The sequence below is a fragment of the Micropterus dolomieu genome, linkage group LG08, assembly GCF_021292245.1.
Source record: "Micropterus dolomieu isolate WLL.071019.BEF.003 ecotype Adirondacks linkage group LG08, ASM2129224v1, whole genome shotgun sequence".
Taxonomy (NCBI): Eukaryota; Metazoa; Chordata; class Actinopteri; order Centrarchiformes; family Centrarchidae; genus Micropterus; species Micropterus dolomieu.
This window is the reverse complement of record NC_060157.1, coordinates 29,311,632-29,338,362: the sequence shown is the minus strand read 5'-3', so window position 1 is coordinate 29,338,362 and position 26,731 is coordinate 29,311,632. Positions and strand designations below refer to the sequence as shown.

At 43.8% G+C, this 26,731-nt stretch overlaps 2 protein-coding genes across 4 annotated transcripts in view; one reads left to right on the top strand and one right to left on the bottom strand.

Annotated features, from left to right (window-relative positions):
* LOC123975654 (serine/threonine-protein kinase mTOR) overlaps positions 1–26,731 on the top strand; it is a 384,954-nt gene that overhangs the window by 8,767 nt on the left and 349,456 nt on the right. Inside the window, exons 3-4 of one of the 2 annotated variants that reach the window (XM_046057313.1) lie at positions 188–303; positions 3,223–3,291. In XM_046057313.1, the coding sequence (XP_045913269.1) occupies positions 188–303; positions 3,223–3,291 (185 nt within the window). The remainder of the gene's footprint in view (positions 1–187; positions 304–3,222; positions 3,292–26,731) is intronic. The other variant, XM_046057314.1, reaches the window with a different exon arrangement.
* The window catches only part of agrn (agrin), a 376,177-nt gene that overhangs the window by 110,052 nt on the left and 239,394 nt on the right, over positions 1–26,731 (bottom strand). For both annotated transcript variants that reach the window (XM_046057305.1, XM_046057306.1), the window contains 9 exons: positions 21,996–22,138; positions 20,784–20,889; positions 16,599–16,718; positions 15,838–16,002; positions 14,635–14,778; positions 12,175–12,299; positions 11,926–12,031; positions 7,350–7,745; positions 5,027–5,152 (listed from right to left, as the gene is read on the bottom strand). In XM_046057305.1, the coding sequence (XP_045913261.1) occupies positions 5,027–5,152; positions 7,350–7,745; positions 11,926–12,031; positions 12,175–12,299; positions 14,635–14,778; positions 15,838–16,002; positions 16,599–16,718; positions 20,784–20,889; positions 21,996–22,138 (1,431 nt within the window). The remainder of the gene's footprint in view (positions 1–5,026; positions 5,153–7,349; positions 7,746–11,925; positions 12,032–12,174; positions 12,300–14,634; positions 14,779–15,837; positions 16,003–16,598; positions 16,719–20,783; positions 20,890–21,995; positions 22,139–26,731) is intronic.

Sequence of the window (26,731 nt, the reverse complement as noted above, 5' to 3'; positions counted from 1 at the left end):
TTTATTGTTGCCATTGGGAAGCAAAATGTGATTGCAGTCAAAACAGCAGTGATGGGCTGTTTTAATCTGCTTCAGTCTAGCTAAGTTGCATCTCAAGACATCCAATAATTGGACATTTTGGTCATTATTAAAAACCTCCTGCTTAAGCCTGTTTTAGCACTTTTTCTTAACTTTGTTGTTTCTGTAGGGCACTGGGACAGTATGGAGGAGTACACCTGTATGATCCCAAGAGACACGCACGATGGTGCTTTTTATAGAGCAGTGCTAGCCCTGCATCAGGATCTCTTCTCATTGGCCCAGCAGGTGAATTGCATCATCACTCTCAAATACACGCAATGGATAAAATTTCATGCTATGAAAATAAACGCTGTAAAACACATAAAAAAATGACTTTACGGCTATTCGAGACAAGATTGAATTCCCCCATCAGCTCAGGCTTTTCATTAAAAGGAATAATATTTTACGTTGTGGTTCTTCCCGTGTGTGGAAATGTTATGTCACTCTTGAAATAAAAAAAATCAATATGGCATTCAGCCTCAAACGAATGCCAAGTTATTATACTCGCCCTGTCTGCCTGTCAACAAGGTCTAGTGGAGGTCATGGGGGTGTTTTCCTCATTTGATGAAGGTTGGAATATTAGATGAGCTCATGGTCCCTGGAAATGGATTTTTTCAATCTAGATGCCAGCACATCTAATGAACACAAGCTCCAGCACTGACACCAGTAAACACCTGGTCCTCCAATTTCTCTGGACTGGTCCTCCTTGTCCCCTTTTCACCTCAAAGTCCTGGAGACCTGCTCTCTGCGGCCCCTCATCCCCCCACAGCCACCCGCCCTCCTTAAATTTGGAGATTAGATCCAGGTGTGGCCTATAGGATTCTACATCGGCTGAAAAGGCAAAGCAGGAATGAGGCCACTCACAATGAATGAAGAGGAATGAAAAGCAGATGGATCTGCAGTGAAAGCTTAAATGTCAACATGAGCTCAAGCTTGTCTTCCGGATGTGGTTGGTAATCCTCGCACTTAAATCCTTTTGATACTATAGAGCTGTTCCTTTCCTCCCTCTATACCTCCAACAGCCAGACATGTGCTCCAGGAGTCTCGGCGTGCGTATTTGGCTACGTTCAGACTGCAGGCTTTAATGCTCAATTCTGGGGTTTTTTTCCCCAGATCCGATTTTTTTGTTTGAATGTTTACATTATTGCTTAAATGTGGCCCATATCAGACTCCCAGTGTTAACTGTCCACGACCTGAAAGTGACCCGCATGTGCAGAGGAATAACACGATGTCACACGCAGCAGCACGCTGTCGTACAGAAGTAAACTGAGCCACAGAGGTTAGCTCCAGTTAGCTCCTACTTGCTAACCCTCCCAATTTTCACAGCCCGGGAGACTCCTGTATTTCATTGTCCTCTCACGGGTCACATTTCTCCCAAATTATGATAAGTGTTCACAACTTTCTGTCCTTTTCATAATGGTTTCTGGCGCTGTATTGCAACTGCCCAGCTCACTAACGTTACACTCGCTCTCTCTCTCCCCCTCTCTCCCCACTGTGTCTGCACGGACAAGTAGCATGCACATTTGACAAAACTCAGAAGAGAGCTTGCGGTCCGGTGGATTTCAGGTGGAAGAAAGGGAATTTGTGAGCAGATGATGGCAAGGTAGATAAGAAGGACCGCCTGTTGTTTAATTATGACTTTTGTGGAGCTTTTTCGTTCACTACGGCTACGTCTACAGCAGAACAGGTGCTCTAGCGTGACGTCAAAGGCGTATCAATTCCAATCTGAGTGTCCAGACTGAGGTCGCATTTAAAAAGATCCTATCTGTATCGGATTTGGACAAAATATGAAAGTGGCCCAAATCCGAACTGGAAAAGATAAGATTCCATGTGACTTGGCCTGTTCACACTGTTATAAAAAGATCAGATCTGAGTCACTTGAGCAAAAAAATTGGATTTGGGTCACTTTGGCCTGCAGTCTGAACGTAGCTTTAGTGAAAGGTTTCAGATTACTTGGCTTTTTCAAGTGTTTGGTCTGTTCCTGCGATGATGTATCGACATAGCAGTTGTGCTCCTCACTACAGCAGTCTGCTGTGCCAAGATTCATCATATATCCAGTCCTCCAGTGTGCGTTTGATATATAAATTCTATCATGGTTTTTACAAACCAGACCCCTCCTTTTGATGTCCCGGTCATGTTCGCTCTTTGTTTGCTCTAGTGGTAGATTTGGCCCTAACCATTCACATGGAGGCCTTCATACCACACTGTAATGATAAAGTGATGTCACTGGACATAAACCTATGTAAGTGCAACTATTATCTAGGAAAATGGATTGGGTCACGGTTTGTTTATGCTCTCAAAAACCAGACACTGCATTTATCAGGAGTCGTCTGGACTACACATTTCCATTGAGGCCCCAGCGCAGTAATTCAGGAGTAAACAGGACCAGAACTGAGTGGAGGCTGTAAAGAAAGAGCCTTATTGTCACTTCATCTCAGCCACCCTCCCATACCCCTCTTCTTGTTGTGTATGCCTAAAGACAAGTTTAAGCACACCAGTCCTCCTTTCCTTCCTCACAAAAAAATAATTGGTGGTAGGCAGTCTGAAACAGCTGTGTGTCCTGGCCTCAGAACTTCCTCAGTGATCCTCCCTCATTTTACCTCACCGCTAATAACAGTTCCCAAAAACATTGGCTTTTGAAGCGCAAGAAATCAGCATGCTTTCAGCCACGCTACTTTTGTCCTTGTTTATCCCTTTTTTTCTGCTCTGGATCAGGTCTTTAACTTTAGTTACTGTTACTCCAGCCCTCAAGGTTCTCAATGGTGATGCAATGTCTGCAATACGTTGAATCTGGAGAAGTGACAATAGTGAAGTGACGTTCTTTACACAAAATGTCAAGGCCATCTTCACGTCACATCATCATGTAAACAATAACTAGCACAGAACGGGCTTTCCTCCATCTTGACCATTCTGCCTTTCACTTCCTGACTCTTTCTGAATTTTGAGCATCATCAAAATCATGTGACTGCAAACAACTTATTGGAGCGCCACATTTTGTCTAGCTTTACTCTAAAACAATTCATCTTTACGTCGTAATAACATACATGTGTACCTGTTTAGCCAATACATCTACAGTAATCCTTCATAAATCAGTTCAACAATGTACACTATATGGACAAAGTACTGAGACACCTATACATTACTTTTTTCTACTCTTCTGGTAAGGCTTTCTACAAGATTTTGGAGTGTGTCTCTGGGAATCGTTGCCCATTCATCCAGAAGAGCATTTCTGAGGTCAGACATTGATGTTGGATGAGAGGGCCTGGCTCGCAATCTCTGGTCTAGTTCATCCCAAAGGTGTTTGATAGGGTCAGGGCTCTGTGTGGGCCAAAATGGGAAAACCATTTCTTTATGGAGCTGGCTTTGTGCAAGGGGGGCTTTTCCATATTATAACAGGAAAAGGCCAAACACAAACCGTTGGAAGAACATTTGTCTAAAATTGGATGCTGTAGCATTAAGATTTCCCTTAACAAAGACCACGGAATGAAAAAACAGCCCCTACCAAAGGTTTTAGGACAGGGTTGTCCACATACTTTTTTATATAGTGTATATTTACTACAATCATACATACACTATATTGCCAAAAGCTTTAGGACACCCCATGTGTTCCAATCACTTCCACAGCCGCAGGTGTATAAAATCAAGCACCTAGGTATGCAGACTGCTTCTACAGACATTTGTGAAAGAAAGGGTCGCTCTCAGGAGCTCAGTGAATTAAAGCGTGTGTTTGTGATAGTTTGCCACCTGTGCAATAAGTCCATTTGTGAAATTTCCTTTCTGCTAAATATTCCTGTTAGTGGTGTTATAACAAAGTGGAAGCGATTGGGAACAACAGAAACACAGCCATGGAGTGGTAGGCCACATAAAATCACAGCGGGGTCAGCTCATGCTGAGGCACAGTGCACAGAAGTCGCCAACTTTCTGCAGAGTCAACAGCTACAGACCTCTAAATGTCGTGTGGCCTTCGGAGTAGCTCAAGAACAGCGCGTAGAGAGCTTCATGGAAATGGTTTCCATGGCCGAGCAGTTGCATCCAAACCTTACATCACCAACTGCAATGCAAAGCGTCGACTGCGGCGGTGTAAAGCTTGTAGCCGCTGGACACTAGAGCAGTGGAGACGTGTTCTCTGGAGTGACGAATCCCGCTTCTCTGTCTGGCTATCCAATGGACGAGTCTGGGTTTGGCGGTTGCCAGGAGAACGGTACTGGCCCGACTGTATTGAGCCAAGTTTAGAGTTTGGTGGAGGGGGATTATGGTGTGGGGTTGGCCCCTTACTTCCAGTGAAAGGAACGGTTAATGCTTCAGCATACCAAGACATTTTGGACAATTTCATGCTTCTAACTTTGTGGAAACAAGTTTGGGGATGGGCCCTTCCTGTTCCAACATGACCGCATACGAGTGCACAAAGCAAGGGCCATAAAGACACGAATGAGCGAGTCTGGTGTGGAGAACTTGACTGTCCTGCACAGAGTCCTGAGTCCGATAGAACACCTTTAGGATTAGAGCAGAGACTGCGAGCCAGGCCTTCTCGTCCAACATCTGTGCTTGACCTCACAAATGCACTTCTAGAAGAATGGACAAACATTCCCATGAACACACTCCTAAACCTTGTGGACAAGCATGAAGGCTTTGTGTTGGTGAGCTTTTTAGAGGTGTTGGCTTTAGATGCTTATTGACTATATCTTAGAATATGGATATTAAATTCCAGGAAGATGTTTAACTTTTTCAAAAAGACCAATGAAAGAAACCCCCTCATAGCAGTTTGAGTTTATGTGACTTAATGAAAGAGATACATTTAGTCTTAGAAGCTAGTGGAACAGCAGCAAGCCCGAAAGTGAAATAAAGATCATATTTCTTAATACAGTACCAACTGACAAAAGAGACAAAAACACAGAGGGTGAAGAACAGGGTAATAGTCAGGTCATTATAGGGTAGAGAAAGTGGTTTTTGAAGGGGCGTTTTGACTTACAGGGGCAGTTGGCGCCCTCTGGAGTGCTGGACGGTGTCTTGCCATCAGGGCAGCAGCCGAACTCTGTGTTGTCACAGGATGACCGGTCCTCAGCTGTGGGTACAGTGGTACTTGATACCGTGGGACCTGGAGGTGATACACAGGGGTTCATAATAATTCACGAAGTTTCAAGAAAATTCAGAAATTCAGGCTAGCTTATCTAAAAGACCCATAGTAAAGCTATTTTTCTTTAAGCGAGTAATTTTTCTAAGATCAAAACCTACAAAAGATTTTTCTCAACTTGCTCTTGCTTCTGCAGATGGTTGCGTTTTTACAGTCCGCTGACCTGTGACTGGTTGCTAATAGAGGCATTTGTCAGGAGTGATTGTATGACATTTTCATGGGAATTTTACACCTGGAACTCATTTTGTCAGGCAGAGAACACATAATAGAGACTGTTGCCAGTCATGTCACATACAGAACACTTTAAATGATAAGGGGATGTGATAACGTCTCACTGCTGATTGGCTGACAGTTACCTTCAAGGCTTCCCAGGAGAAAAAAAAAACCATACAGTCGTGTTTGCGTTACGGTCACTATATATCTGGCTATCTAGGGACATAAAAGACATAAAAGTGGATGGGCTTTCTCTCTCTGATGAATGAGAGTGTGTAACAGCAGTGAAGCTCTGTCCTCCCTAATGATGGTGTTGGTGGAGAGGGTGTCTTGGTCGAAGAGGCGCAGTTTATGGCCGCAAAGAGATTAGAAATAATCGTGCAAGCAAACAGCTATCAGCTAAACAAGTCGTAAAGACGTCAGAGGGAAGGGTCGTTCTGCTCAAGGACTCACGGCCAAAGGAGAAGGAGAGGAGGGAGGTGGAGTGGGAGAAGGGGAAGAAGCTGGGGTTTATAGGGCATCTGTGGGCATGTGGTCTGCAGATTTACAGATGCTGTGCTAAAGAGGAAGGCGCTGGTGGGGGAAAGAGGACAGTGCAGCAAGGGGACGCTGCATGACCCCAGTGGGAGCCATGAAAGCTGTCAAATAAATACACACACACACACACACGGCACAGATAAATGCCGATTTCAACAGAGACACAAAAACACGTTCGAATGCACATCTCTGACCTGCTCACATTTATACACTCAAACCATGATATGTGCACTTGGAATTAGACACACTCAGTGACATAAGCCATGGCGAGATAAGACTAACACACACACACACACACACACACACAAAACAAAGACGTACAACACACACGGACATTGAAATTATGAACACAGATCAGTGCTGATTTTAATATCCACGTTGAAATCTGCACTGTACCATCTTCTAATCTGCTCACACGTTCAGATTGATGTGTGCACGGGTGCTTCAGCAAGCACACACAATGTAAAAAACATCCAGGCATGCTTGGGTACACATTAATTCACACACATATACACACACATAAATACACACAGCTGCAAGACACAAGGTCTCCTTGGCAGACAGGCTACATGCTCCTCGCGTCACCGAGCACTCTGGTCAGCCTCTGACAAGAGAATAAATCTAAGACTCAGGGAGGAGGAGCGAGAGGGGAGGAAGAGGAAGAGCTGAGGAAGAGCACATTGGGCCACGCTGTGCCATCAATCCTGTCCCGTTACTGCAAGCTGTCAGACGAGGTGGATGGATGGATGGAAAACAACAACAGAAAAATAAAAAAGGTCTGATTGAAAGTCTCAGTCATCCCTTGTTGTCCAAGCAGAGGCCCAGAAACCGCAGCCTGCTGTTACAGTCAGGAGGGCATGTCGAGAAAGATTTGAGACTAGTCATGTGACATGGTTCGCAGCCTCCACACAAACTTACACCTCATCCTCCCAGTCACATCAGCCTGTCAAGTCAGGCTCCAGAGATCCCCAGATGCGGGCCAACAGTTTCATCCGGCCTGCCGAGTGTATTTTACAGAGCCAGGGTTTGTTTTGCTAGCTGTCGAGAGCGAGAGCGCCGGTGGAATGGGAGAAAAGAGCATCGGTGATGTAGCAACAGTGAACCGTGCAAATACATTCCTTTATTTCTGAAATTGAGATATGCATCTTATGTAAGTGGAAACGACACTAACAGCAATCTCTTCTGGGCCTGCCTGGCTTTGACATTTGTCTCTTAAAAACAATTTGCATACAAATAAATCAGCCTCTGTTGATGTTAATGTAACTTTCAATTAACTGATGATGGTATGAATGTGTTATGATGTCAGCTAAGAAGAGACTATGAGTTTGTCCAACCCCTTCTTGAAAAAAAGGCCCCTCCCACATAACCCTCAAAGCATTATGGGTAATGAAGTGAAAGAGCAGGGATTTACCGACAGGCTCCTCTGCCCCACTGGCCTCCGTTGGGATGCCGCTACCTCCTTCCACTTCCTGCTCATCCTCTTCTTCAGTCCCGTCGTCACCGCTTGGCTCACCGCTGCCCGAGCCCTCGAAGGAAGTTGCAGCGGCAGACGGGGCAGGGCTGCTGCGAGAGGAGGAGGTGGTGGCAGCGGTGGACTGCGGCTGGGTGTGGATGGGGTGGCGGTGGTTTGCTCGTGCGCGGTTGTGGGTGAGGGTGGTAAAGGGGGTGGTGGCTGTGGGCTGCTCAGTGGTCTCGCTTTCGGCCGTCCTCGGAGGCGGGATGGCCCACACGTTGTTGGGGTGGAAGGGGGCAGGGGTGGTGATGGAGGGGTTGGGGGTGGGTCGGTCTGCCGGCTCAGAGATGATTTCTGGTGGGGGGAAGGGGAGGAAGCAAGGAATGGATGAATGATTGAGCAAAGATGAAAATGTTTGATTTTGCTTCCCCTAACTTCATTACAACCTCAAAAATCACAGCAAAGGAATTAAAAACATCATTTGTCAATAAATCATAACAAAGCCACTTAATAATTATTACAACCTACTGTTGACAATAACTTTTTACCTCTGCATTTACTGAATGATGATGTGCTTTTTAATCTTCTAACCCCTCTCCCTGATGCTCAACAATGTCATTATGAAATTCCATTAAAAATCAATATATATACACAAGTGCACGCGCACACACACACACACACACACACACACTTGCTGGCTCCTATTTGTAAAAGCAACCTCTGATTAAAAACCCTGCAATGGATGAAATGTCAGGAATCTTTATATGACAAACCTTAAGTAATGAAAGTGCATCCATATGCAGAATGAATATGGAATATGCCAACAGATGACATACAGCTTTCGGAGTTATATGTGTGTTTCGCCTGCGGATGAGTTATGTTGCCCAGGCAGAGTTAAACTGCTCCAGTTGGTGTCAATACATTGCGCATGGTGTGTTTGTGCTTGTGTGTGTACATATATGGCATGCGTTTGTGTGCACAATATGCATGTTCGTGTGTTGTGTGCATGCTTTGCCAATGCCTATGAATTATATATCCATATTCAAATGCTGCCCTCCAGTAGCAAAGCTTTAATCACCAACAGCCAGTGCCTCCGGTGATGAATGATTGATAGAAATGGGGCAAAAAAAGCTTGCTTTTACTCTGGCTTCAAAGACGGCAGACTGCAGCTTGCAGAAAGCATGAGCATCCGTCAACGCCACCACAAACACACTGCTGTCAACAGAAGCACACAAACGTGGACACACACACGGCAAGGAATCACTCCAAATGAGGGAGCGAGAAGAGGCTCTCTGCAGACAGACCATCATTACCAATGCAAAAAGCTCTGGTGCAAAAGGACAAACTGTCTGCGATAAAAGAACGATAAATAGGACAAAAACTCCTGAGGGGGAGAAGTGAGTTGGCAGGGAGATGCTACGTAAGTGAGCACTTCAGATTTAGCCGAGGCAAGCAGGCGTGACAATACTGTCGTTCTTTCTTTACTTCTTTACGCCCCAAGAGTATAGATGTATGTTAGTGTGTGGGTGACAGGAACGGGGGAAAAAAACCAAGATTTGCGCCTCATTAGGATTCGCCTAACATTATGTGTAGGACTTAATTACACTGCTATAATCGCCTATTTGATCGGCAATTATTCACTGAGGTGTGAAATGTGGTACCTACTGAGATGGCAAAATTCCTGGGAGAAACACAGGGTGTCAGCTTAAAGCACGGCAGATATTTGTATAGAGAGAGATTTGGAGTGGAGTGCATAGAGCGGTGATGCTATCACCAAGAATGGTGGCATGCATTGCCTTTCCTCTTGGCTACACCTGTCAGTCAGGTGCCAAGCTTAGCGTCAGGCGGCTTGCTCCCTGGAAAGTGCTTAAAGTGTATTTGGGTGTGTGTGCATATCTCAAGCAGCGAGTTCCATGACATAGGATAAGGAAAGAAAAGAACACATCTGACAGAGGAAAGAAGGACTGACAGCGCAGTCTGTTCAGCTGATGCTTCTCTTAATCAGGTTTAACAGTCCATTTGCCTTTTTTTCCCTTTTTCCTCTCAGTGGAGCAATGGACACTTATGTCACAGGATGGAGAGGGGGAAAAAAAAAATCATTGTCGTCTTGGCTTGTCTCAGCCGAGTAGTTATTGCTGAAAGGTGGTTATTAAGATTGTTTGTGGTGTCACCCGCACTCAGTGAGGAGGAGGGATCTGGATGAAGAAGACCGGAGTGGAAAGACAAGGGAACCGCAGAGCCAAGAAGGAGAAAATGATGGAGAAAAGAAAGAACAGGTTAACAAAGCTAGCTGTGGGAGTGTATGGCAAAGCAAACAGTGGGAACAAAACGACGGATTAAATAATGAGCAAAAATCGTAGGACATGGAGCAGAGACAGTGAAGGCAACAGAACCCTAACACGCAGGCGGAGGGCTGCTGAAGCCATATGCTGGCGTTCGTTGCCAATTTGCTGCAAACCTACAGGTGATAACACCATATGGGAGAGGCAGGTCATTGCCAACTTGGTGACCATTTTCCCCTGCTCATGGGTCCAAATGCCCTCCCTCTGCTGTTGGTACAGTAGCTCTTACATTTTTTGCTGGTTTTCTCTGATATTGCTTCAACCCAGAAAACCTCCTCTCTATACTGTGGCTGCACTGTCTTTCAGCTCTGAGACTCCACAGAGAGCTGGTAATATCACAGTTAGCTGCAAGTTCTCTGTCACGGCATTATTGTGAATTTTTACTTAGCTTGCCCATTAGTGGCAGAGTGTGGAGCAGTACTCACATTCTGATGTATAATAGAAAGTTGCGACAGATCAATGATGTTAAAAAAGATCAATATTCACTCATTTATATAAGCCCTTGGCATTTCTCTCTTGTCAAACCACATGGCAGCTTGGTGAGCATTAGCATGCCGCAGTGCTTAGGCCAGGAGTCTGGAAACATTGCATGTAAACAGTGGGAGGGAGGGCATCGTGGTGAGGGGTGGAGGCAGAGCAAATGCTAATTCGCACCCAGCCACACGTGAAATGAGCTCGAGATCTAACCCCCGAGCCAACAGCAGCAGCGGAGCAGCTACCCGCGGTGCGACCACATCCGGGAGAAGAAATTAAAGATCCTCCATGGCTGTTGGGGGGCCCGAGCGCTCGGCTGTCTGTTCCTCCCCTGAGGGTTCGATAGAGAAAGTGTCCGCTGCGAGGCGTCTTCTTGCCTTGTGTGTGCAGCAATGCTAGGTGAGGATTTACACATAACCCACATCTCTATTGCCAGGCAACAGAGGAATGTGAAACCAGACTGCTTTTTGGCTCCTTTAGCTGGTTACCCACGGCACTGAATTTGTAAGTACCAGATGTTCAGGGACTTATCAAAGCCTTGTCGATTTCTTGCTGAGCATATTTGGATTCTTTGTCTGTGTACCTGTAACTGCAATTCAGCACAGATCAGCCTTGCCTCCTATGGATATGACCTAGTTTGGATCTGACAGAGTGCTCAAGGGAGATGTATGAAGAGGACTTTGCTTTTTTGGTGACACAGTATTAGGTCACCTGATATGTGCCCAGTGAGCAATGAGGTGAATGAACATTTTTCCACCTTAAAATGCTAGACACCTGGCAGTGGCTCATGGCCAGAACCACACAGCTGGCACTCCTCTTCCCAACTGTGTTTGCCGGCGGCGTGTCTAGAACCCTGTTGTGACGCAAGCTGGCAGTTAGTGCGACAACTTCACTGTACATGAAGTCCACGGCCTTGGCGCGTGTCCCAGGACCTATTACATTGATGGAAACAATGTCCATCAGCATCTGGACCAAGGGCCAAGAGCTGTACCTTTTACTCAGAACACATTTACTCTACATCCTCCATCATTCTGAAACACTGTTGTGTTCCTGGCAGCATAAAGCTGTGAAGAGACTGACGCATTTCCCACCAGGAGGGTTTGAAGATGAAGCCAAATCCCAAAAGAGGAGCAAGAAAGCAGAAAGGAAGTGTCATTGCTATCTTGTGGGATTGCAAGGTTCAGACTCCAGTCAAACTACAGAGCCCTTGCTTTTGAAATGCTACAATATTTAACTGTTCTCCAGTGGTGAACACTATTTTGCTCTCACCTGGCAGTTCGGGGGAGGGGCACCTACTTTACTGTACTCTAATATTAAATATCTAAATATTGTCTGTCTAAATATTGACAATCATAATCATGGAGCTTGAGAATGTTCCTTATTACAAAAATGAAAAGCAGAATTCTCTACTTGAACTTGAATAATGATGACTCCTTACATGTGACGTTGATCTTATCCACGTATCAGAGTATTTTCTTTAAAATAAAATAATGTGTGATTACTAGCACTGCTAGCACATGCAGGTACTTTCTTGTAGACACAAAAATTTAAGCTAAATTTGCATACACGTTTCAGTGACTTTACTTTCTGAGACAGAGAAACAGCAGGAGGGGGCTCATTTGAGGGCCACAGCACTGCTCATTATCTTTTGATCGGGGCCTGACAACTGTTGGCCATCCATGCGACGCGTGATGCATGGAGGCTTCGGCAGGGCTCACCTGTGCACTGTCCGGAGTGTTTCACTGTGATGTCCTTGTCCTGCCTACAGGCTATGGTCCTCAGCTGGCACTGGTCGGCATAGGTCACCCCATCTGAGCCACACACCTGCTCCACAGTGACAGAGATGGAGAGAGGGGAAATGGGAACACATGTTAACTCCCTGTAGGCAACCTGAAGTCTTCCTGTTTATACCGTGTTGCAAACTTGTAGATCAAACTAACTAAGTGCAGACAGACTGAAAGACCCACCTTGGTTTTATTTTTCTCATCACAGTCCGGTGGAGGGCACTCGCAGTGAGCTTGGCTGTTCACCTTGATGCAAGAAGCTCCAAAACTGCACACTAACTCTTCACATGAAGTTGGGGCCTCGGGACCTGTGGAAGTAAGGGTTTTGTGTTGTTACACATTCTGTACAGTCCCACTGGAATATAGCTGCTTCATGAATTCTGATTGTGACAGTGTGAAAATGTGGAGCAAAATGAAAAGCTACAATCTGCATGCATATTTAATGTTTTTTGCGTTTGCTTTCTTTTATTGAGTAAGCAGACATTCCCCTTGCACGGGGCCACAATCTCTGACACACCTCACCCCACTCTGGTTGATTTTAAAATGTGTGTAGCAGGCAGTGCTGGGCAGGTTACTTAAATTGTAATATATTACTAGTTATTTATTACTCAAAACGTACTTAAAAAAGTAATATTATTACTATCTTTTTGACCACTCAAAGTGCTTTTACACTACATCTGCATTCACCATTCACACACTGAGCCTAAGTGCTCAAACAGAAACTAACATTGACACACATTTATACACTGGCGGAACAGCCGCCAGGTGTAATTCGGGGTTCAGTATCTTGCCCAAGGACACTTTGACATTTATTGTGATAATTATTAATATCAAATTATATGAAATCTATTATCATGCTAACATTTTTTGCCATATTGCTCGGCCCTACCTAAAATTAAGAAACATTACGCAGTAGACAAACGCAAGACATCCTTTTAAGACATTCCTTTTGTAACTAGTTACATTACTCGTTAAGTTACTATATGCTGCAGGAATATATGCTCCTCAATCAAATATGATTTTAAATACGCCTAGTAAAAAATAGAAAATCAATATGTGGCGTCAGCGTTGATAAATAATTATAGGCTAATTATGGGAAACACTGCTTTCACTACCACCCCCTTTCACCCCAAACAAAGCAGTCTCTCTGACTTTTTAACTAATATCATATCCATAACAACAGCAAGGAGTATGGTTTTTACAAAGCATATAGCCTAACGTTTCCTAACACCACCGGCTGAAATTAAAAAATAAAGCAAGTAAATCCCGACTTTTAAACAGCAGTTTTACTGCACATGTAGCCTGAGAGCAGTATTCAGTAGGTACAAAATGTTACGTTAACGCCACTCTCTCCCTACGAGTCCAAGCATCAGTGACAGCAGCTGTTGGCTGCTGAATCAGAGAATTGTTTGCGGTTGAAAGCTTTTTGCTGGTCGCTCAGAGTTTACACAAGACGACAATGTTCTTTGCATCTTAGACTGTGACACAATAATGGCAGTAACTACTTTCAGCAGTTTTTGGCTATCAGTGGACATCAACAACAAAGTCTGGTGCCGCTGAGCTGCTGCACAGTCGCGCTTTCACGTCAAGGAGGGTGCACTCAGTAACGCAGTAACACAGCGTTACTTGGAACTGGATTAGTAATTAGTTACACAACTAGTTACTGGGAAAAGTAATATTACTACTGCCCAACACTGGTAGCAGGGGACAGGCTGAATGACAGTGTTTCGTGGCTCTACGTTTTTCTCCTCTAAGTGAGTGACCTGTTTTTAGTCTTACAACCAATCATAAACTCGTCTAGTTCACACAGTGTGAATCATAATTTCAGAGACAACAGCATTTTCCCTAACAGCCTTATTGTGGTAAACAAAAAAGAAAGAGCGGTGTAAAGGTATACACTCAGGATATTTGGCTCTGCCTCTTTTTTCACAGATCTCTGGAAGCTCTCCAAAGGAGCGTTTGAAGCCTTGAAGTTGCCGCAGCAGGAGCTGCAGCCGGGGAGCCCACCATCCACCTGACAGGCTGGAAGTGTGGGGTCTTTGCATTGTTGCCGCACCACACTTGGAGTACCCCCCACCCCTTGGCTCCGGCTTTCATGAGCTACCAGTTCTCACTACCATGTCTTTTCATCTGGCAGGGTGTGCGGCGGAGTGCCCCACCACAGTGCCAGGACTGCTGGCTTCATTAAGCATTTGACTTCCAGTCGATATCTGATGGTGCATCTTAATCAAGGAGCTGCAGGCCCCCACAGCAGGAACTAACCTTTCCTTCAACCAGCTTTTTAGCTTGTGCAATCACTAGGGATATTTTCGAGGGAATCAATAGTCCTTATGCATAAGTATAAACATGCACGTACACGCATTGTGAATCTTTCAAATGGAGTATGATGTGGAGAAAATAATATATCAGTGGGCAATGTGTCATGCACGTCATTTGTACACTCTAGTATTTTCCTAATCACTAACGATTAACTGCTAAAAGCAGACAGAGAAAGAACTTGCCACAACAAGGCAGATCCATGGGTCAGATGACAAACAGAAAAACACTTTAGAATGATAGAGAGAAGCTGGGACAAAACAGAAAAAGTGTGTTTATCTGGTTTATTAATGCTCCACCAGTTGCCTGGGTACTCGCTCTTAGTACCTTTGTCACAGCCATTCATGCCCATCTTGCTTCCATCTGGACACATGTTGCACTTCATGCCCTTCACTCCGGTCTTGCAGGAACACAGACCCGACATCTGCTCGCAGTCATCTCGGACAGAGCCCGTGGCGTTGCATTTACACGCTACCATGGAGAAGAAGAGGAAAAAAGGAGAAAAGATTGATAAGGAAAGTAGTGTCAATTAGGGACAATGACAGGAATAGGGAAAGACTCGGTTTCTATAATGTGTTTGAGGCCCCCTTAGCCTCTTCACTTCAGATACATCTATGTCTTGCAGTCAAGGGTTGGGAATAGTTCACAGAGCTTTAGGGGCCACAGAGGGTAGAATGGGAGGAGGGGAAGGATGAGTATGTAATAGAAACCCTAGAAACAGCCCGAGGGAGGAACATCAACCCAATCGTGTTCCTAGAATCAATGATGTGTGTTTTTTCTCCTTTCCTGCTGAACCTGGTATTGGTGTGCAGTGTGCTGTCTGCTTGCTGTGGGTGGACCTTGTTAAGGTCAGGCCACGGGTGAGGCACCTGCAGGCTTCCTGCTGTTGACTGAAAATGCTCTGTGGCTTTGGGAGCGTATGTCCTATGATACATCAGCAGCAGGAAACGAGCTGGTCACCATATTGCATTACACCAAGACAAACAAGGGGTCCTGACCCTGTTCTCCACATGAATACAAATGAAAACCGTTCATTCAATACAGTTTTGACAGGACTAAAGGACACAGTAGAATTTCCGTTGACAAAATCTGCCATCAAGTCATTTCAGAATCAGCTTTATTGCCAGGTATGTGTACACATACAAGGAATTTGACTCAGGATTGTACATTGCTCATGATGTGCTTACTCATACAAAAATACCATAACACAATAATAAAATCAGACACAAACTACAGTATAGAAAACTTGACCTTGGCCAGAGTGGACTGTATGAATAAAATTAACTTGACTATTGAGGCCACCGCAGACATTTCTTAACCAATGCTTGAAAACCAAATAAAACCACAACTCTGCATTGCTATTTGCTACTTGAGGAATGACAGAAAATATTTTTTGTAATCCTGGTGAATTCCGTCTTTGTAAAAAGACATTGTAAGGATGCCATAAGCAATTTATGGGAAGGAACAAAAACATTTGCATTTGCATTACATTTGCTCAATCAGCAGAGATAGAAAGAGGCGATTCCTTACGTGTGCAGCCGCTCATGTTCTCTGTCACAATGCCACGGAAGTTCCAGAAGCCCGGCTCGCAGCGGTCACACTTCTGTCCCCCGACACCCGGCTTACATGAGCACTGGCCGGTGGCTGGATCACATGTCCCCTTGTAGGAACCGTGGACATTACACTGACAGGTACCTAATGAGTACGGAGCAACATGGATGCCACTTTTAACTTCTACTGCTTAAGACGGAACTCCACTGCAATACATCACTGGTTTATGCTTTTCTAACTTTGAAAGACCCAATCATCACATAACTTACAACACTTGAATACTACTTGTTATGGTGGATACTCTGTATTCAAGATGTATGCTTGGCTCAAATGTTTGGTAAGCCCTATTCCACAAATAAAAAGGTAGATAAAGTGCGCTTAGATGACTTTCCCCTTTACTAAATCTCTGTATATCCTTATTTCTGAGTCTGCATTTTCTCCATCCATAATGTATCCCCTAGCTAACAGCTTGATGCAGCATTTTCTCCCTCATCTATCTATAAGATCATCAGATGAAGAGATTTTTCTGTTGAGATGGTGCAACATTATCATAATTATTCCTTGGATTAAGATGAAACATTTTTAGCTCTGCAACTTGTACTTTCTGTAAATGTACTCAAGGACAATAAGCTCCATATGCTGAAATAGCCTGATAGTATCTACAACATTTTGGGTGCACACAACAAACTCAAGACACATTGAAGGTTAATGGTCAAAGCAGGACATAGAGGAGGACTTACTGGGACATCCAGCCAGTCCAACTCCTAAGGCAGCTGTCACGTTGTCGGAGCAGCAGCCGTACACAGACAGACTGCAGTGCTGGGGTGATGTGGGCTCAGGCAGAGATGTGGCTGAAATCACTGATGAGGTAAGAACAAATGGGAGGGAAGATGGGAGATGGCACAAGGAGAGAAAGAAGAACATCAACATTTGAGTGATTGCGGTGGGGAGGGTTTGGGGGGGGGGGGGGAATTAGACAACACAATCTCAAAGCAACATGTAACTTTTTGCCAACAATGAGATTGGCTTGAGGGGCAGAGGTGGAGAGGCTGGCAGCCAGCTTCAAGATAACAATTCTATTTGTTACTTTCTCCACAATGGCAAAAAATCAGGGGGAAAATGATGCTATTACCTCCAGTGAAAACAAACAATGGCGTTGCTGGTGAATGTGCGGCAGCTGACATTTACCACCTACTAGGAGGCATGTTCTCTTCATTTGTTCTTGTCTAATATTGCGAAATTGCGCTGTTGCCCTACAAATCCTTTCCCCCCCCCCCCCCCCCCCCCCTTTAAAAAAAAGAACGAAAGCAGGCTGCATAATGTGAAGGAATATGCCAAGCAGTTTTTTGCCTGCTCACAGTGTGTGGAGAGCTCCTTTGTTTAAGGATGCACCAGCCTTCAAACTAGTGTGACAGCTCTGAATAAAGAACTACATTCAACAAAATAAAAAATGTGTTCCCAAAACCTGGCCCTTCTCCAGAAATTGGAAGAGAGCAACAAAACATACAGTGGGAGGAAAAGGGGTTTGTTTAATGGCCGAGGCAAAAAATATCATTGTTCAAATTCTCTTCAAGCTTTGGAGTAAAAAGTAAAGTTGTAGAGATAGAAAGCAGAAATCTTTCCCTAACTTATTCTCTGTCTCTCTTTCCCCTCCCGATCTCTTTTTCTTGTGTTGCTCATTTGGAGTTTAGAGGCTGGAGATACAGGGGCCATAAATCACACTGTTACTGGTGTGGATATGAGCCTCAGCCTAATGGTGATGACTCGGCTCGCTCTTTTTCCAGTGCTTTCCCACTCCAGAGATGGGCTTTGGACACAGTTCATTTAACTTGCCACTTTCCAGCGCTCCATTCAGCTATCTGTACTGAGCCTATTAGGACAAGGAGAACTTTTAATTTCATATGTTCTTCCACCCTTCAAGGGTTTTTCCTCCTCAGTGGCCATTGTCCGGCACAATGGAGCTCACTGTAACGTGCAATATTACCCTCCTATTTTCATGGTCTGCTGCTGTGACTGTAGCAGGTCTTTTGTGTTACTGCCTGGGCACATGTATGTGTTTGCTTGTATAGAAAAAATAAGTATTTCTTTGGATTTAAATGAAATCCCTGACCCAGATTTTAGTTTTCAGGCAGCTATAAAAGATGGTCTGAAGTGCTTTGGCAAACTTTACAAATGTGCATGCAGCAGGTGACACTCTTGACACCGTACGGCAGTGGTAAGCAATAGGTGGCCCACCGGCAATACTATCTGGCCCATGGCCAGATTGCTTTGATAGCAGAAAAAAAATATATAAATAAATGGATAGTGGCTGGTGCTGAAATAGATCTCAGTCATGATTAGAGCCCGACCAATATATCGGCCTACGCTGCTGGACAGACGTAAATGTACATTTATTAACAGTGTGGCTGTTCTAGTGAACGGTCCACATTTGTCCCTAGTTCATCACTTCTAAATATTCTCTAAAATCACGTAACGTTACAGCAGCTAACGCTGCCCGTTGCTAAATTAGCCACAAAGCTAATGCTGTGTTTATCAGTGGTGGAGCGCTAACATTAATGAGCCATTAAACTATAGTTTCTGACGTATTATAAATATATCTGCGAGCCGCCTGTCTGCAGTTATTCGGCGTGTCTGAAATGATTAAACCAGAGTGGACATAAACGTGAGCTGAACAAGAATCTAACACGGCTTCCTGTAGCTGCTCTTTGTGTGACGTTGTAGATGTGAAACTCTGTAGTCAGAGCCGTAACAGGTTTGATTGTAGTTATAACGTCAGTTAAATGAAATCTCAAAGTTGCAGGTCCTCGTTGTAGACATTCCTGTAGTATTAGATGCGTTCAACAGCAGCTCACTGTATCATAGACGGCCTGATTTAGACATGATGAGAAATGGTTTCTCGTAGCTTTGGTAAGAAAAGTGCTGGTAAAGGGATGAACTGGATGTGAATATGCTACATTGAAATTATGGCAGATTTTGTGTAAAGTGAAATACACATGCTTATTCTCTCTTACTCTTTCTGTTTACAGACGGCTGAAAAAGTTGCATGTTCCAGCAACAAATATTTATTGATGTGCAATTGTTTACATGTTCACTTTTTGAGACTTTAATCTATTTTATTAACATAATCCATTTAGGAAAAGGTTTTATAGTCCACTACATATCAGCTTTCAAAATCAGCCTGTTCTAAGTGTAGTTATATAGTAAAGGGGTCTACTATCCAAATCATTCTCAAAATCTAAATATTGGCATTAATTGGCTCTTTTTCACTTTAATATTGGCATCGACATTGGCCCCCAAAAACCCATATCAGTGGGGCTCTAGTCATAACAGCAACAGTTACTCACATAACCACTTCCTCTTAAGTGACTGTGCCTACAAAATAAAAGCGCAGGAATTTTTTTTGCAGCAATGCTTCATGTTGAATTTATTGAGAGCTTTTACTTTGAAAAGTTCTGAAGAACATTCAAACAAGTCTCTGGCTTGCTTGACACGCCTTTGAAAAAACCGTCAGTAAATGTGTGATAGGATTCCCCTGAATTTGTTCAGGGAAATGAAAATAAGCGTCTGTAGGCTTATGAAAGCAGATAAAACGCCGGGACACATACACCGCAACACATGCTTTATTGTAAGCATGTTGTGCAAAAGTGTGCTTATAATCAATTTGTTTAACAAGGGAGGAAAAAAATCCATAGGATGTCGGGATCATTCATACAACTCTCCCAACGAAAGTCCCTCATACTGACTGAACTAAAAGTGCACGAGTATCCAAGGGTTTGAAATAATTTGACTATGCTCTGGCCTGCCGTTTTTTGGCCCGATGCCAGACTTATTTGCCGACCCCTGCTGTATGGTAACGTTTTTTTCAAGATCAGAACCTCTAAACAACAGTGTTGCTTTAATGCTGCTAGTGAGAGCTGGCACGTTTTGATACACTTCTGGAGTTGAGGTCAAATTAAATTTCTCTTTACATAGTTAATGTGGAGGGCAGTGAAATTCCCCAAGATCTGAGTTTCTCCATTTGCCAATAGGAGAGGAAGCACAGAGCTCTCGTATGCATAGAGGGCTCTTCAAAAAAGGATTGATTATCCATGGATGGTAGAGAAGCGTGACAGTCAGTGCCCAAGGAGGCCAGCTTAGGAGGGAGAAGAATCTGCAGGGATATGTGTGAAAACACTGGCTGCTCCCTCTTTCTCACTCTCTCTTCAACTCTCTTCATCCTCCTCTATTTTAGACCCACGGGGAATAAAACAGACTGGAATGATCACACAAAATCCCTTAAGTGCCTTCTGCACTGCTCCCCGGCCTGTGCTAGCATCAGAGCAAAAGCTCTTAATTTCACATAACCATAAAGAGGAAGAGGGCTTACCTTTGCTACTTAGCCCCTGATCTAACAACTATTTTGGCTGAAGAAATCTTTTACATGCAAAGAGAGAGTTTTTATATAAAAGTAAGTGGGGTAAAGTGGTATCCTAAGGGTTAAGAAGCAAGCTTGTGCGCCCAAGTTTAATGGTTTAAATTGTCAGAATGTCTGGGCAGGGGTAGTGAATTATTCTATTAGCGTAGTCAATACATGTGCCCGTGAGAAAGACAAACTGTACAAACTAGTCAGCCCCAGAGGACCGGTCAGTTTCCAGATATGAACAAGATGAAAACGTTAACCGTAACGTCAACCTGCCCTGAGCAAATTACACAAACATACACATCATATTTAACCTTGAACTTCTTCGCTTTGTTGCTTATGGCTACAGTGGTAACACTGTAGAGAGACAGCAGCAATGCTGTCTAAATGATATGCCCTCTACAGAATATTAATACCCCATTAATGGGTGAAATGAGTGGAGAAATGGGATGTCAATGACAATGAGTCTTGGTGAGGGTACTTCTGCACGCTGTGACATTATTTCTGATTGGTGTAATGTACCGACCTGTACAGGGTCCCTGATTCTGAATCAACAAGTGCTCTTGTTTCTCACATCTGGCCTTCTTCAGCTCACACTCATTGCTGTAGTTTTTTCCATCTGAGCCACAAACCTGAAAAAAAAAACAATCACAGAAAGTTGAGTATTACACAATGTCTAGTTTAACCCTAGGCTCTTTTATCTTGGTTTCACTTCCGATATTAACAGCCTTGTGGCATAGTCACTATTGTACGTATCTTAGTGAGACATGCCCTGTATATACCTTGGAAACTGTAGTTAAAAAACAAAAACAAAAGCTTAAGTCAAGGTCCACTTACTGGCTCATTCAGGAGCTTTCAACCACATCTCACGGTGTTTATCAGCTGATAATTTGCTCATTTGTCATGGATATGGCTGGGTTGTCATCACTTCACCTACATTTAGAACTTCAGTGATTTCACCAAAGTTATCACGGCAACCACCTGTTACCGTCCGACCAACGTTCCATACTTCGGTGGTGGGATGCCAACTCAGCCACATCCATTACGACCAAGCAAACTAACTACAGCTGAAGAAGACTGTGAGATACAGTTTAGAGCCTGGAAAACATTTTTATGTAGACCTGTAATGGCTTTTCGTTTTTGTCAAATAGCCTACGGTGTAATTTGAAAATAACTAAAACTACTCTGAAGTGTTATCAAGTGGCATGTCAATTGTACAATACAACTTACAAGGCAGTTTGTGAAAAACTATTTTTAGGCAGTTTGAAGTAGTTTTAACAGGATGTATAATCTACTCAGGGAGTGCTGTAAACTCCAACATTTATAAAAAAAATACTTATATAAGTACATTTCTGCAAATGTGTTTTTTTTTGTCTTTTATGTACCTGCCGGTTGTGATATAAGCTGGTGGCAATTGAGTTTCCCCATGGGGGATAAATAAAGTTTTTCTATTCTATTCTAATAAAAGCAGTTCCTTTGTAACCATAAATGTACAAACAACTATCAGAGACAAAGTTAGAAGTTATATGAGTGCTTTTAAATTTCTAAACTCAGTTGTGTTAATCTCTTATGAACTCTAGAAATACAGCGGGGAACAGGAGGTCGACAGCCGTATGTGTCTGATGTCTGATGATGTATGTGTTCCAATTTGACAGTTGTCACTCTGAGAATAAGGTTTTTGACACAAATTGCAATCAATTGTGTCTTTACTTTCGAGAGTGTTTACAGGCAGCCGTACCAGGTTGGTAAGCACACTTTGGCAGGTGAAGTCACAGACACAACGGTCGTCCTCTGCATCCTCATCCCACGAGCCACCAAATATGCGACAGTGTTCTTGTTCACAGCTCTCTGCCCCTGAGCCTGACGCTCCTGAGCCACAGTCTGCATTATAAACACACCATGAGTTCACAATATCACTAATAAAACATACAAACACACAAGGAGGAGGATTCCCTTTTATCAGTGCATCAGGTGGAAACAGTGTCCTACTTGTCCTTAACTCAAGTTAAGGCTACACTTACATACATGCGGAACATCACAAAGTTATGATAATTTATATTTCCCTTGCACTGGTGGTGGGGAGAGGGAACCAAAGGCGCAGCTGGTAGTAAAAGATAATGACCAACTGTAGTGAGGGTACGAGATTGACTAAATAAATTAGACACAACCTCTCTGCACCACCATCAAGGCATCCCTTTCATTTCAATTAAAGGGGGAGGGAATTATTAACGCTGGCCCCCAAGTGTGCAGAGAGAATTGGTGGCAAGGCCTGCTTTATGGGTGCCTGCTTCCTGATATGAGAATACAACTAATTGCAAAGTGTTCTGTAAAATCTAATTATCGCCTAAGACTTTAAAGAAAGTTCCTCCAGCAACTCATTTTATTTAAAAATGCATTTCTCTGGATCGAAGTAAGAGAGCTGCTGAAGCTGACTGTATGTTCCTAGTAAAAGAGGTAGACGGCCAAACAAAGTTCCATAATCACTGTCCAGGATTTGTGGGTTCATAAAACTGTTGTCATTGTTCAACTGCAAACTTTAGTAAAAGGTAAGGAATCCAAGATTTTAAAGGGATACATGAAAGGGGAACAACATATCCAGCAGGACAGTTTGGAGTTTCATTTATGAAAAACAAATCGGGGGCTGTTGCAGAGTGCAGGCAAAGAAGGGGGGAGGATCCTGCTTTTGAAGTTGAAAATTTCACCTACTATGGAACTCCTGAGGGAGATTAGGTGAATGTCTGTGAACGCCGAGAATGAAAGCAGTCAGCATGAAAGATGGAGAGAATGTCAGACAGAGAGAGAGGCACCCTGTGGGCTGGCAGAAAGTTCATTTGAAACAAATTTGTTATTCAAAAAAGGAACGCAGTCCAACTAAAAGCTCCCAGCGCAGCTGAAAGACTCAGAAAGCTTCAGGTAATCAACCTGATGCTTTCTGAGTCTTTCAGCTGCGTTGATTCTTCCTCTTCCAGTCTACTTTTAGGGATCATTCAACCCTCTGTATTGATGCACCACCTCTAATGGTGAAATCAATGTCGAAGTGATGGAAGTGTCACTTAGCATAACCCATCTTCTAAAGTAGATTATGGAGCAGCTCAAAGTGCAGGGGAGGGGCAGAGGCAGCTGAAGCCCTGGCTGTTCTTTGATATGGGTCATCAGCAATGGGATGTGACAGCTTTGAGTGGTCGATACAGTGGAGGGGCTTCACTTCATTAGCAGCGGATACAAGGGAGGAGCTGGAGCTTTCTGTAGTTTCAGAGGCCACATCACCCTCAAACATCAGGCCTTGTTAAAGACTCACTCTGTCTTCGTTTTAAACCAGCAGAACCTCCGACCCTGATCTTTTTGCTTGGACTTGTTGTTCTAGCTACTTATCAACTGTGAACCACAGTCCGAGTTAAACATAGCTTTTTGTTCTGGGCTTATGCACTGGCTAATGGCTTTCAACTGCCAGTGACATAATCACAGGCATTTGGCTTCAGCTGTTATCTGAATAAAAAGAAGTCAGCTGACTCCAGAACAGATCAGAAAGAGAAGTAATAAGAGGTGAGGCGCTGGCGATTGGCCATCTGCATCTGTGTACTGTACATCAGCTCAGCAGTAAAAGGGAAATGCTGGAGTAGCCAATTCATATTCCGCTCAGGCCCGCTTACAGAGACAAGATAAATAAATAAAAGAAGTAAGACATTAGAATAGAATAAATAAAAGTGAAGGGCGAAGGGGGGTCCTAATTAGCTGTTGCTCTTTGATGTGCCTGCCACCCGCGCTACCTATGAACCTTTCAATTAAAACATCCCCAGCTAAGATGGCTGCATCAGCTATTCTCTCTGCACTGCCCATCCGTTCCATTTTACTCAATCATGTCAGAAGCCAGAGTCTATTTAGCCAGGGAAGCTCTATTAAGAGGACAGAATTTAGAGGCGGAGTGAAGAAAGGAAATGAATAACATAATAATAATCTCCAAGAAAGAGAGAGAGGATAAAACATCACAGGTATTTGACAGTGGAAATAAGAGAAGAAGTGATGGAGGAGATGCTGTTGTCAAAGCTGTCTAGAAGAGTGTTAAATAAAACAGAGAGTGGATAGGAAAATATGTGGATATGGGTAAATAATAGAGGATAGAGCGGTGAACATGTATATGACCGACTGTTTTGCAGCCTGTTTGGTCAATCTGACTAGTCGTGTCAACGTCAGTGGCTCCAGGAGTGACCGATATAGTTATGATACCTCTGATATCCTAACCTGTGTGATTTTCAACTTGGGTGTCTATCATTAAAAAACATATCTTCCCCCAAAGATCGAAAATGACAATTGCTGAAGGATGCAGATTGATGCGGGGCACGATTTGCCTTTGTTTTTGCTACATCTATCGGTCCCCCGTATGGCCTGCTGTTGACGGATGTGACAGCGTGTTAGCCCTAATAAAGTTGCGTGAGATAGAGAGTCACGCCCGGTGGGGAGCGTCACGCCCGGTGCGGAGAAGGATGGGGTGTTTGGAGATGGCAGAAGGAGAAAATAAGTTTTTTTGCCTCAACAGAAGGTTACAAGCTCTGTGATGGATGGACCAAAAAAGATAAATCCGCTGATCTCCCTCCAATAAGCTATTTTCCCACAGAGCTACCCACTTGCCTTTTTTTCATGCCCTTTCATGTCTTTTAGAGCTATCTTGATCAGATCTGTGTGATGCGAGGAGCAGGCTGTGGACCGCACATCAATGTGTGATCCCGCACTCATAATCTTGTTTATTAAATGTCTATTCAATTAAAAAGGGCCTGGGCCCCTGTAGGTGATGCACTGCTCTCAGTTGCCACTTTGTCAGTGTCGAGAAAAGGAGCTGAGGCCATGCCTACCCAAGTATGAAATTAAACAGGTGATAAATTTCCCTGTATGGCCAACAGTGGGAACACTGTCATTTTTCATTACTGTTAAACAAAAGGAGGGAGAAAACAACTTCCATTTTTCTGCTCTGTGCGCCCCTCCCCCGTACAAGACTAATGAGGATGGTTTTTAAGTCAGGTCTACGTAAGTGAATAAATCACATGTTCACTTTCTCTCCAGGCTTATCTTAGATATGAAGTATGGAGTGGGGGGTTGTGCACAACGGTGATGTAAAGCTTTGCTGCTGTCTACAACAGAGCCAGAAAATACAGTCGTTGGTCTTATATTTTGCAACAGAGTGCTGTATTATGCAATATACCTAATTTTGCCAAAACCTACTGCCCATACATCTAGGTGGGGTCCGTATATCAACAAAAAATCCCTTTCACTATATGGTAAAGAGAAGTATACCACAGACAAACACAGTTTTTTCAACCCAGTGGAAAACAGCAACTTGGTTCTGATCATTTTACAGTCACACCATACTTCCTGTGGGGGGTCTGGGTCAGATTTGAGGGGGCTGAAAGGAAACGTCACCCCTAGGGTGAAATTTATCGATTGCAGACGATCCCATCTCCACCCCTATCTGTGTAAGCATCGGTGCCCCTTTTGTTGAGAAGCACAATTTTGATGGAGAACAGTGCAAAATGGAGAGAGACATAAGTGGGTGGGATAGGAGGGAGCAACGGGGAGTGAAAAAAGTGAAAAAGAAAAAGATTCTATTGTGTCAGCCTGATGGTTTTCTCTGAATGAAAATGAGCAAGTGATGAAAAAAGGATGATGTTCAGAGACAGAATGAGACAGAGGATAAAAAGAAAAACTAAGCCATAAGGCACCACATGCAAAGCAATGCCCTTGAGGAGATAGAAGAGAACATTTGCCTGACACCAGACAACCAACAGACAGCCGGAGCGTGTAGATGTATGTGTGTGTGGGGAAGGGTGAGTCTGAATTGGGGGCATACAGTTTCACATTTCTTCATGCTCCACATACAAAAAAGGTCACTCGTCTTAGTCAATGAAATGATGTTAAATCGACCACGAGAAGCTTTGGTGGCATGATTCGCCTCACAGGCCCAGGAGCAATACAGTAGACAATGGTAGAGAGAAGAGAAAAGAAGAAAAGAAAAGAAAGAATCACCCCTGGCTAGCTATCAAAATGGAAGAGGATTCCTCTCATCACTATTTGCTCTGTCCTCCATCTACCCCCTCTTTGCTTTTCTCCAGCCATCCCTCCTGCTGGCAGGTGTAATCTGCTCCCCTTCACACCTTGTCAGAGGATGACTATGGTCCCTGTGACGACCCAACAGCCACGGGGGAATGGCATTGCTACCGTCTGCATGACAACCAGAGGTTGGCATGTTGCTCCCTCCAGAGTTGTCACCAAGACGGGCTGAGAGAGGGACTGCGATATCCTACCCTGGTCTGTCAGTGCTGATCAAGATATGATTTGCACAGTGAATTAGATCTCATTTATTCAGAATATGGAGGATCGACAAAGCTACAGGCATAGAAATCAGCAATGCTCAATTTAAGTGCCATCGGTCACAGCAGAATTGGATAGAAGGGCTTGAAAAAATGTATCCCGTAAAATTTTCTA